Source organism: Camarhynchus parvulus, unplaced genomic scaffold (genome assembly GCF_901933205.1).
Source record: "Camarhynchus parvulus unplaced genomic scaffold, STF_HiC, whole genome shotgun sequence".
NCBI classification, from domain to species: Eukaryota; Metazoa; Chordata; class Aves; order Passeriformes; family Thraupidae; genus Camarhynchus; species Camarhynchus parvulus.
In genome coordinates, this window is record NW_022148442.1 from 8,171 (window position 1) to 20,217 (window position 12,047).

Sequence of the window (12,047 nt, forward strand, 5' to 3'; positions counted from 1 at the left end):
GGGGAGATTTTTCGTGATTTTTTGGGGGAATTTTTGGGAATTTTTCATTATTTTTGGAGAGATTTTTCAGGAATTTTTGGGGGATTTTTTGGGGAGATTTTTCTGGAATTTTTAGGGATTTTTCGGGAATTTTATACGATCTTTGGGGAGATTTTTCGGTATTTTTGCCGGAATTTTTTGAGATTTTTTTAAGGAATTTTTCACAATTTTGGGGGATTTTTAGGGAAATTTTCATAATTTTTGTGGAGATTTTTGGGGAATTTTTGGGATTTTTAGGGAATTTTTCAGGATTCTTGGGGGAATTTTTGGGGGGAATTTTTGGGGATTTTTAAAGGAATTTTTCGAGATTTTTCGTGATTTTTTGGGGGAATTTTTGGGGCTTTTTAGGGAATTTTTGGGGATTTTTTGGGAATTTTTGGGGAAATTTTTCATGGAAAAACTCCGGAATTCTCACCTTGCCACCACAGGGATGAGGAAAAGCTCGTCCTGGATTCGGATCCGGATCCTCAGAGTCGGAACTGCATTCCCAGAAGGTTCCGGAATTTCCGCGGAATTCCCAGAAAATTCCGGAATTTCCGAAGACTTCCCAGAAAATTCCGAATTTTCTGAAGAATTCCCAGAAAATTCGGGAATTTCTGAGGAATTTGAGGCAACTTTGGGCTCTGAATTCCCCAAATCCTCCAAAATTCGGGAATTTCTGCCCTTGGCGTTTTTGGGATCCCGAAATTCCCGAAATCCCCGAAAATTCCTTCGAGGTTTTTTCCGCGATGGTCCCAAATCGTCCTCCAGCCAATTCTCCTGCTCCAGGAATTCCTCCTCAGGAATCAGAGCCGGTTTGGGATTTTTGGGCAAAAAATTGGAATTTTCAGGCAAAAAATTGGAATTTTCGGGCAAAAAATTGGAATTTTCGGACAAAAATTGGATTTTTTGGGCAAAAAATTGGGATTTTCTGCTGGAATTTTGGGTTTTTCTGCACTGGGCTTTCCCAAATTTTGGTTTTTTGGGTCGTTTTCGGTGTCTGGGGTTCGTTGGCGTTTCCGGATGGGGCTGGAATTTGGGATTTGGGGCTCGTCGGGGTCTTCTGGAGGAGCTGGAAAAAGAAAAAAATTGGGATTAAAGAGGGAAAAATGGGGGGAATTGAAGGGGATTTGGGAGTGGGGGGGGATTGGTGAAAAAATTGGGATGAGGAGGGAAAAATTTAAAAAAAAAGGGGGAAAAAAGCAAAAAAATGGGGAAAAAAAGCAAAAAAAAAAGGGAAAAGAAGAAAAAAAAAAGGGGGAAAAATGGGGAAAAAAAGAAAAAATGGGAAAAAAAGAAAAAAAATGGGGGAAATGGGGAAAAAAGGGAAAATAAAAAAAATTTAAAGCAATCTTAAAAAGGCCAGGAAAAAATTTGAAAAAAAAAACACAAAAAAATCTGAAATATTTAGAAAAAATTTAAAAAAAATCAAAAATCAGAGAAAATAAATATCTTAAAATAGGGAAATAATAAAATTTAAAATTCTACCAAAAAAAATCTTAAAACAATGGAAAAAAATTCAAAAAATGGAAAAAAAAATCTAAAAAAAAATGGAAAAAAGTTCAAAAAAAATCCCAAAAATCGTCCCAAAAATCACAAAAAAAATCCTGAAAAAATCTGAAAAACGCCTCTGACATTTCCCAGTAAATTTCCTATGAAATTAAAAAAGAAAATCCAAAAAATTATTTCAAAATTCCCTTTTTTTACCTTTAAAATTCCCCCAAAAATGCCCCAAAATTCCCGAAAAAATTCCCAAAAAATGGCCCAAAATTCCCTAAAGAATTCCCCAAAAATGCCCCAAAATTCCCTAAAAAATTCCCTAAAAATGCCCCAAAACTGCCCCAAAATTCCCACAAAAAATTCCCTAAAAATGGCCCAAAATTACCTAAAAAATTCCCCAAAAATGCCCCAAAATTCCCTAAAAAATTCCCTAAAAATGCCCCAAAACTGCCCGAAAATTCCCACAAAAATTCCTTAAAAATGGCCCAAAATTCCCTAAAAAATTCCCCAAAAATGCCCCAAAATTCCCTAAAAATTCCCCAAAACTGCCCCAAAATTCCCTAAAAAATTCCCTAAAAATGGCCCAAAATTCCCTAAAAAATTCCCTAAAAATTGCTCAAAATTCCCTAAAAAAATCCCCAAAACGGCCCCAAAATTCCCTAAAAAATTCCCTAAAAATGGCCCAAAGTTCCCTGAAAAATTCCCTAAAAATGGCCCAAAATTCCCTAAAAAATTCCCCTCAAAATGGCCCAAAATTCCCTACAAAATTCCCCACAAAATTCGCCAAAACTGCCCCAAAATTCCCTAAGAAATTCCCCAGAAATGGCCCAAAATTACCTAAAAAATTCCCTTAAAATGCCCCAAAATTCCCTAAAAATTCCCCCCCAAAAATTCCCTAAAAAATTCCCCCAAAATGGCCCAAAATTCCCAAAAAAATTTCCGAAAAAATTCCCTAAAAATGGCCCAAAATTCCCTAAAAAATTCCCTAAAAATGCCCCAAAATTCCCTAAAAATGCCCCAAAATTCCCTAAAAATTCCCCAAAAATGCCCCAAAATTCCCTAAAAAATTCCCTAAAAATTCCCTAAAAAATTCCCGAAAAATGGCCCCAGAAATTCCCCAAATTCCCTAAAAAATCGGAATAAAATCATTAAAAAATCCAGAAAAAACCCCAAACCCCAAAATCCTTTTAAAAATCAGGAAAAATTCTTAAAAAATTTGGAAAAAACCTGGGAAAATGTTGGGAAAATACCTAAAAATGATGATTTTTTTAAATATGAAAAAATTTGTAAAAAAGCCCTAAAAAGCAATGAGGAAAAAATTCCAAAAATTTGAAAGAAATCCTTAAAATGACAGAAAATAAAGAGAAAAATAAGAAAAAAGTTGTGGAAAAAACCTCAGGAAAAATCAAAATATTTCCCAGACAAATAAAAAAGTGCAGAACAAACAGCTGGAAATCGTTTGGATAAAAAGGAAAAAATCCAATTGAAAATCGTAAAAAAGATTTTTAAAAGATGGGAAAAAATATGGATTAAAATTTGGGGGAGAAAAATGGAAAAGAAATTTTTAAAAATTCAAAAAAATTCAAAAAAACTGAAAAGAAATTAAAAAAAATTCAAAAAAAATTCAAAAAAAATTCAAAAAAATTCAAAAAAATCAAAAACATTTAAAAATCCCAAAAAATTTACAAAAATTAAAAAAATTTCAAAAAAAATTCCCTAAAAAAATTTTTAAAAAAATTTAAAAAATTTCAAAAAAATTCAAAAAACATTCAAAAAATTTCAAAAAAAAATTCAAAACAAATTTCAAAAAAATTCCAAAAAATTAAAAAAATTCCAAAAAAATTCTGAAAAAATTCAAAAAAATTCAAAAAAATTTCAAAAAAAAATTTAAAAAAATTCAAAAAAAAATTCAAAAAAAATTTAAAAAAATTCAAAAAAAATTCAAACAAACTCCAAAAAAATTCAAAACAATTAAAAAAAAATTTAAAAAATTATTAAAAAATTCAAAAAATTCAAAAAATTCAAAAAAAGTTCACAAAAAATTAAAAAAAGTTTAAAAATTCAAAAAAAATTAAAAAACAATTCAAAAAAAATTCCAAAAAAAATTCCAAAAAAATTCAAAAACAATTCAAAAAAATTCCAAAAAAATTCAAAAAATTCAAAAAAATTAAAAAAAATTTTAAAAAATTCAAAAAAAATTTTAAAAAAATTAAAAAATTCAAAAAATTCTAAAAAAATTTCTAAAAAAATTTCTACAAAATCCTGAAAAAAGCCTTAAAATTTCAGAATAAAATTGGATTTTTTGGACCTTTTTCCAGGAGCATCCGGAGCGTTTCCTGGGCGCTGTCCCAGGTTTCTGAGTCCAGTTCAGGTCCAAAATTCCCCAAAAATGGCCCAAAATTCCATAAAAAATCCCTAAAAATGACCCAAAATTCCCTAAAAAACTCCCTAAAAATGCCCAGAAATTCCCTAAAAAATTCCCAAAAAATGGCCCAAAACTCCCTAAAAATTTCCATAAAATTGCCCCAGAAATTCCCTAAAAAATTCCCTAAAAATGCCCCAGAAATTCCCAAAATTCCCTAAGAAATTCAGAATAAAATCATTTTAAAAGAAAGATGTGAAAAATCATTGATCAAAATTTGGGGGAAAAAAATGGAAAAGAAATTTTCAAAAAATTCAAAAAAATTCAAAACAAATTTCAAAAAAATTTCAAAAAAAATCCAAAAAGAATTAAAAAAATTTAAAAAAATTCAAAAAATTTAAAAAAATTCAAAAAAATTCAAAAAAATTCAAAAAATTCAAAAAAAAAATTCAAAAATTCAAAAAAATCACTAAAATAAAAAATTTAAAAAAAAATTTTAAAAAATCACATAAAATTAAAAAATTCAAAAAAAATTAAAAAAATTCAAAAAAAATTTCAAAAAAATTCAAAAAAATTAAAAAAATTCAAAAAAAATTCTAAAAAAATTCAAAAACAAATTCAAAAAAGTTAAAAAAATTCAAAAAAAATTTCAAAAACAATTCAAAAAAAATTCCAAAAAAAATTCAAAAAAATTCAAAAAAATTAAAGAAATTCCAAACAAATTCCAAACAAATTCCAAAAAAATTTCAAAAAAATTAAAAAAAAATTCAAAAAAAATTCAAAAAAATTTAAAAAAAATTCTAAAAAAATTTTAAAAAAATCCTGAAAAAAGCCTTAAAAATTCGGAATAAAATTGGATTTTTTGGACCTTTTTCCAGGAGCATCCGGAGCGTCTCCTGGGCGCTGTCCCAGGTTTCTGAGTCCAGTTCAGGTCCAAAATTCTCCAGCCACTCCTGAAGAGTCTGCAGAGGGGTCTGGCCCTGGAAAGGAGAGAAAATACAGAAAATTGAGAAAAAAATTCAAAAAAAATTAAGAAAAATCCAATTTAAATGGTGAAATATTGATTAAAAATGCTGAAAAAACGAAAAAAATTGGAGAAAATTTGAAAAAAATCAGAAAAAAATATAAAAAATCAGAAATAAACATGGAAAAAGCAGAAATATTGTGAAAATGAAGAAAGTAGAAAAAAAAAGGGAAAATAATGAGAAAAAAAATGGAAAAAAGCTGGAAAATGGTTAAAAATTTGAAAAAATAAAAAGAAAAAATTCTCAAAAAATTTAGAAATGAAATCCGAAAAAAAATTCAGATAATCGGAGAAAAATGAAAAAGAAATCGGAAAAAATCAGGGGAAAATGGCAGACAAAAAAAAGAAAGAAGAAAATCAGAACAAAATCAGGAAAAAATTCATAGAATGCAGGAAAAATCAGAAAAAAAAGAGAAAAAGTGTGAAAATCGGGAAAAAATAGAGAAAAAATGGTCAAAGTTTGGAAGAAAAGCAGAAAAAAAAGCGGGAAAATCTGAAAAATGCTGAAAAAATAGAAAAATTCCTAAAAAACCCTAAGAAAAGGCCAAAATCTCAAAAAAAATCCCAAAAAGTTTAAGAAAAAAATGAGAAAAATTCCCAAAATATCTGGAAAAAATCAGGAGCTTATGTGAAAGAAAATCAGAAAAAAATCAGAAAAAACCCCAGAAAAATTTGCAAAAATTTGCGAAAAATAGGAAAAAAATCAGAAAAAAAAATCAGAAAAAATGAGAAAAAGGCAAAAAATAAAATCAGAAAAATACATTAAAAAATCCTAAAAAATTCAGGAAAAAAGGCAAAAAATTTAGAAAAAGATCGGAAAAGACGCAACACAACTCCAGAAGAAAATAGGAAGAAAAAAAATCCTAAAAAAAATCTGTAAAATACAAAAAAAATCAGAAAATAATCCTTAAAAATCCGTAAAAATTCAGGAAAAATGCAAAAAAACTCAGAAAAAAAATCGCAAAAAATGCGAAAAAAATCCAGAGAAAAATCCGAAAAATTGCGAAAAATTCAGAAAAAATGCAAAAAAACCCCTGAAATTTTTGACAAAAACCTGCCAAAAAATAGGTCAAAAAGCTGAAAAAAATATTGAAAAAATACTCAAAAAATTCTCCAAAAATACCAAAAAATCCTGGAAATTTTGTCTACATAAATCCCCAAACCAATCGATAAATCACAAAAAACATATTATAAAAGAATTGCAAAAAAATCAGAAAAACATCTGAAGACATACATTTAAAAATCAGAAAAAAGTGATAAAAGGCGCAGAATGAAATTGAGAAAAAAAAGCTAAAAAAGAGCAAGGAAAATTCCAAAAATAGATGAAAAAATGTAAAAAAAAAAAAAAAAATCAGGAAAAATTGAATAAAATCCGGAAAAAAATCAGAATAAAGTACTAAAAAAATGGGGAAAAAATCAGGAAAAAATTTGGAAAAATCAGGAAAAATAGGCAAAAAAAATTTAAAAAACAGAAAAAATTCTGTTTTTTAAAAAACCAATAACCAACTGTGGTCATCATCACTGCATAAAACCAATAACCAACTGTGGTCATCACTGCATAAAACCAATAACCAACTGTGGTCATCATCACTCCATAAAACCAATAACCAACTGTGGTCATCATCACTCCATAAAACCAATAACCAACTGTGGTCATCACTCCATAAAACCAATAACCAACTGTGGTCATCATCACTCCATAAAACCAATAACCAACTGTGGTCATCACTCCATAAAACCAATAACCAACTGTGGTCATCATCGCTCCATAAAACCAATAACCAACTGTGGTCATCATCACTCCATAAAACCAATAACCAACTGTGGTCATCATCACTGCATAAAACCAATAACCAACTGTGGTCATCACTGCATAAAACCAATAACCAACTGTGGTCATCATCACTGCATAAAACCAATAACCAACTGTGGTCATCCCTCCATACAACCAATAACCAACTGTGGTCATCATCGCTCCATAAAACTAATAACCAACTGTGGTCATCACTCCATAAAACCAATAACCAACTGTGGTCACCATCGCTCCATAAAACCAATAACCAACTGTGGTCATCATGACTGCATAAAACCAATAACCAACTGTGGTCATCATCGCTCCATAAAACCAATAACCAACTGTGGTCATCCCTCCATAAAACCAATAACCAACTGTGGTCATCAGTCCATAAAACCAATAACCAACTGTGGTCATCACTCCATAAAACCAATAACCAACTGTGGTCATCATGACTGCATAAAACCAATAACCAACTGTGGTCATCAGTCCATAAAACCAATAACCAACTGTGGTCATCCCTCCATAAAACCAATAACCAACTGTGGTCATCAGTCCATAAAACCAATAACCAACTGTGGTCATCAGTCCATAAAACCAATAACCAACTGTGGTCATCACTGCATAAAACCAATAACCAACTGTGGCCATCATCACTGCATAAAACCAATAACCAACTGTGGTCATCATCACTCCATAAAACCAATAACCAACTGTGGTCATCCCTCCATAAAACCAATAACCAACTGTGGTCATCATCACTGCATAAAACCAATAACCAACTGTGGTCATCACTCCATAAAACCAATAACCAACTGTGGTCATCATCACTCCATAAAACCAATAACCAACTGTGGTCATCATCGCTGCATAAAACCAATAACCAACTGTGGTCATCCCTCCATAAAACCAATAACCAACTGTGGCCATCATCACTCCATAAAACCAATAACCAACTGTGGTCATCACTCCATAAAACCAATAACCAACTGTGGTCATCACTCCATAAAACCAATAACCAACTGTGGTCATCAGTCCATAAAACCAATAACCAACTGTGGTCATCCCTCCATAAAACCAATAACCAACTGTGGTCATCAGTCCATAAAACCAATAACCAACTGTGGTCATCAGTCCATAAAACCAATAACCAACTGTGGTCATCACTGCATAAAACCAATAACCAACTGTGGCCATCATCACTGCATAAAACCAATAACCAACTGTGGTCATCATCACTCCATAAAACCAATAACCAACTGTGGTCATCCCTCCATAAAACCAATAACCAACTGTGGTCATCATCACTCCATAAAACCAATAACCAACTGTGGTCATCATCACTCCATAAAACCAATAACCAACTGTGGTCATCCCTCCATAAAACCAATAACCAACTGTGGTCATCATCACTCCATAAAACCAATAACCAACTGTGGTCATCATCACTCCATAAAACCAATAACCAACTGTGGTCATCGCTCCATAAAACCAATAACCAACTGTGGTCATCATCACTCCATAAAACCAATAACCAACTGTGGTCATCATCGCTGCATAAAACCAATAACCAACTGTGGTCATCCCTCCATAAAACCAATAACCAACTGTGGCCATCATCACTCCATAAAACCAATAACCAACTGTGGTCATCATCACTCCATAAAACCAATAACCAACTGTGGTCGTCATTCCATAAAACCAATAACCAACTGTGGTCATCATCACTCCATAAAACCAATAACCAACTGTGGTCATCACTCCATAAAACCAATAACCAACTGTGGTCATCATCACTCCATAAAAGCAAAACCTAAAATTTCAGATAGAGACGAGCTAAAATATCAGCAAAAAATGGAAAAAAAAATGGAAAAAAATCTGAAAAAATTCCTTTGAGAAATCCTAAAAAATCTGAAAAAAATCAGAAAAAAATCCAAAATAATATCCCCCAAAATCAGAAAGAATTTCCCATCAACCAGAATGAATTTTAGGGACTATCTGGCTCACCTTGGCATTTCTGGGCGTGAGCTTGGCGCCGCTCTGGATGAGCAGCTGGGCCACGGGGAAGCGGCCCGAGGCCAGCGCGTCGTGCAGGGGGGTGACGCCCTCGCAGCCCGGGCCCCCCGCGTCGTCCAGCGCGGCTCCGCGGGACAGCAGCAAACGCACGACCTCTGCGGAGGGGGAATTCCTGATCCCAATCCTGATCCCAATCCTGATCCTAAACCTGATCCCAATCCTGATCCCAATCCTGATCCTAAACCTGATCCCAATCCTGATCCCAATCCTGATCCCAAACCTGATCCCGATCCGGATCCCAAACCTGATCCCGATCCTGATCCTGATCCCTGATCCCAATCCTGATCCTGATCCCAATCCTGATCCCAATCCTGATCCTGATCCCTGATCCCAATCCTGATCCCAATCCTGATCCTGATCCCTGATCCCAAACCTGATCCCGATCCTGATCCCAATCCTGATCCCAATCCTGATCCTGATCCTGATCCCAATCCTGATCCCGATCCTGATCCCTGATCCCAATCCTGATCCCAATCCTGATCCTGATCCCTGATCCCGATCCTGATCCCAATCCTGATCCTGATCCCTGATCCCAATCCTGATCCTGATCCTGATCCCTGATCCCGATCCTTATCCCAAACCTGATCCCAATCCTGATCTCAATCCTGATCCTGATCCCTGATCCCTGATCCCAATCCCAATCCTGATCCTGATCCCTGATCCCAATCCTGATCCCGATCCTGATCCCTGATCCCAATCCTGATCCTGATCCCTGATCCCGATCCTGATCCCAAAACTGATCCCAATCCTGATCCCAAACCTGATCCTGATCCTGATCCCGATCCTGATCCCAAACTTGATCCCAAACTTGATCCCAATCCCGATCCTTATCCCAAACCTGATCCCAATCCTGATCCCATTCCTGATCCTCATCCCAATCCCACTCCAGCAGCAAACGCATGATCTCTGGGTAGGGGAAAAATCCTGATCCCAAACCTGATCCCAATTCCAATCCTGATCCCTGATCCCAATCCTGATCCCAATCCTGATCCCATTCCTGATCACAATCCTTACCCCGATCCAATTCCTGATCCCAATCCCGATCCCATTCCTGACCCCACTGCTGATCCCATTCCCATTCCTGATCCTGATCCCGTTCCAGCAGCAGCCACACAATCTCTGCTGAGGGGGAACATGCTGATCCCAAACCTGATCCCAGTCGCGATCCTCACCCTGATCCCAAACCTGATCCCAATCCCGATCCTCACCCTGATCCCAATTCCAATCTCAATCCCAATGCTGATCCCAGCTGTTATCCAATTCCTGATCCCGATCCCAATCCTGATCCTATTCCTGATCCTGATCCCAATCCTGATCTCATTCTGATCCAGATCCTCACCCTGATCCCAAACCTGATCCCGATCCCGATCCTCACCCTGATCCCAATTCCAATCTCAATCCCAATGCTGATCCCAGCTGTTATCTAATTCCCGATCCCTATCCTGATCCTGATCCTCACCCTGATCCCAATCCCAATCTTCTTACCCCATTCTTCCCAATCCCACTCCCCATCACACGTTGGGGAGGAGAAAATTCCTGATCCCAATCCTGATCCCAATTTCAATCCCAGATCGACTTCCTGATCTCAATCCCAATCCCGATACCATTGCTGATCCCAATCCCAATCCCAATCCCAATCTTGATCCTGATCCCATTCCTGACCCCGACCCTCACCCTGATTCAATTCCTGATCCCAATATCAATCCCAATCCCAATCCTGATCCCAATCCCAATCCTGATCCCAATCCCAATCCTGATCCCAATCCCACTCCAGCAGCAACCGCACGGACCTCTGGGGAGGAGAAAAATCCTGATCCCAATCCCAATCCTGATCCCAAACTTGATCCCAATCCCAAACCCATTCCTGACCCCAAACCTGATCCCTGATCCCAATCCTGATCCCAGATCCTCACCCTGATCCCGATCCTCACCCTGATCCCAATCCTGATCCCAATCTCAATCCTGATCCTGACCCCATTTCCTTATCCCAATCCTGATCCCAATCCTGATCCCAATCTTCACCCTGATCCCATTTCTGATCCCAAACTTGATCCCAATCCCAATCCTCACCCCCAAATCCCTCCATTGCCATCCCCCATCCCAATCCCCACCCACAGCGCATGATCTCTGGGGAGGGGTCCTGATCCCAAACCCCAAACCCCAATCCCAATCCTGATCCCAATCCTGATCCCAAACCCCATCCCTCCCATCCTTCCCATCCCATGCTGTCCCAAACCTGTCCAATCCCAATGCTCATCCACTCTTCCCCACTTTATTTTTCATCTCCTATTCTATTCCTCTTCCCATCTTCTTTTTCCTCCCTATTATCTTCCCGTGGGTTCTCCTTCCGTCTTCCCCCCTCTTCTTCCCCTCCCTCCTTCTCCTCTCCTCCTCCCCTCTCTTCCCCTCCCCCCCCCCCCTTAATACAATCCCTTCTCCCCCCTCCCTCCCATCCTCTACCCATCTGTCCCAACCCCTTCCTATCCCATCTCACCCTGATCCCTTCCTCCCAACTCTCCTTCCCCATCCTCACCCTGATCCCTGATCCCAATCCCAACCCCGATCCCATCCACCTCCCATCCCAACCCTATCCAAACCCCACAGCAGCATCCGCCCCTCTGGGGAAGAGAAAATCGTCCCAATCCCATCCTCACCTAATCCCAACCTATCCAATCCCAATCCTGATCCCAATCTCACCCTTATCCCAATCCCTCCGCAGCAAGCACCAACTTGAGGAGGGAAAAAGTGCTGATCCCAATCCTGATCCCAATCCCAATCCTTCCAAACTTGATCCCAATCCCATCCCATTCCTGACCCCAAACCTGATTCCCCATCCCACTCCTAATCCCTCATCCCATCCTGATCCCCGCCCCCCTTGATCCCATCCGTCCCAATCCAATCTCTTTTCCCATCCTTCCCTCCACCCCTCCCCCTTCCTGTCCCAAACTTGATCCCAATCCCCATCCCGACCTCCCATCCTGATCCCAATCCTTCCCATCCCTCCCTCCCGCACCTGTCTCTGGGAGGAGAAAAATCCTGTCCCAAACCTGATCCCAATCCCAATGCTGATCCCACTCCTGTCCCATTTCCCAATCCCATCCCAATCCCCCCAATCCCAATGCTGTCCCCTGATCCCAGCGTTTCCCAATTCCTGACCCTGATCCCAATCCTGATCTCATTTCTATCCCATCCTCACCCCTTCCCAATCCTTCCAACCTCCATCCCCACCATCCTGATCCCTCCCAATCCCATCCCTCCCATCCAATCTGTAT

At 37.2% G+C, this 12,047-nt stretch overlaps 1 protein-coding gene across 1 annotated transcript; it reads right to left on the bottom strand.

The window, feature by feature from the left end:
* Window positions 1-460: 460 nt before the first annotated feature.
* On the bottom strand, window positions 461-10,867 carry LOC115916762 (tonsoku-like protein). Its single transcript, XM_030970500.1, has 4 exons — window positions 10,707-10,867; window positions 8,707-8,899; window positions 4,749-4,860; window positions 461-1,090 (listed from the first exon to the last, which is right to left on the bottom strand). Exons 1-4 carry the CDS (start codon window positions 10,865-10,867, stop codon window positions 825-827), a joined length of 732 nt encoding a protein of 243 aa, XP_030826360.1. The 3' UTR covers window positions 461-824.
* Window positions 10,868-12,047: the final 1,180 nt, after the last annotated feature.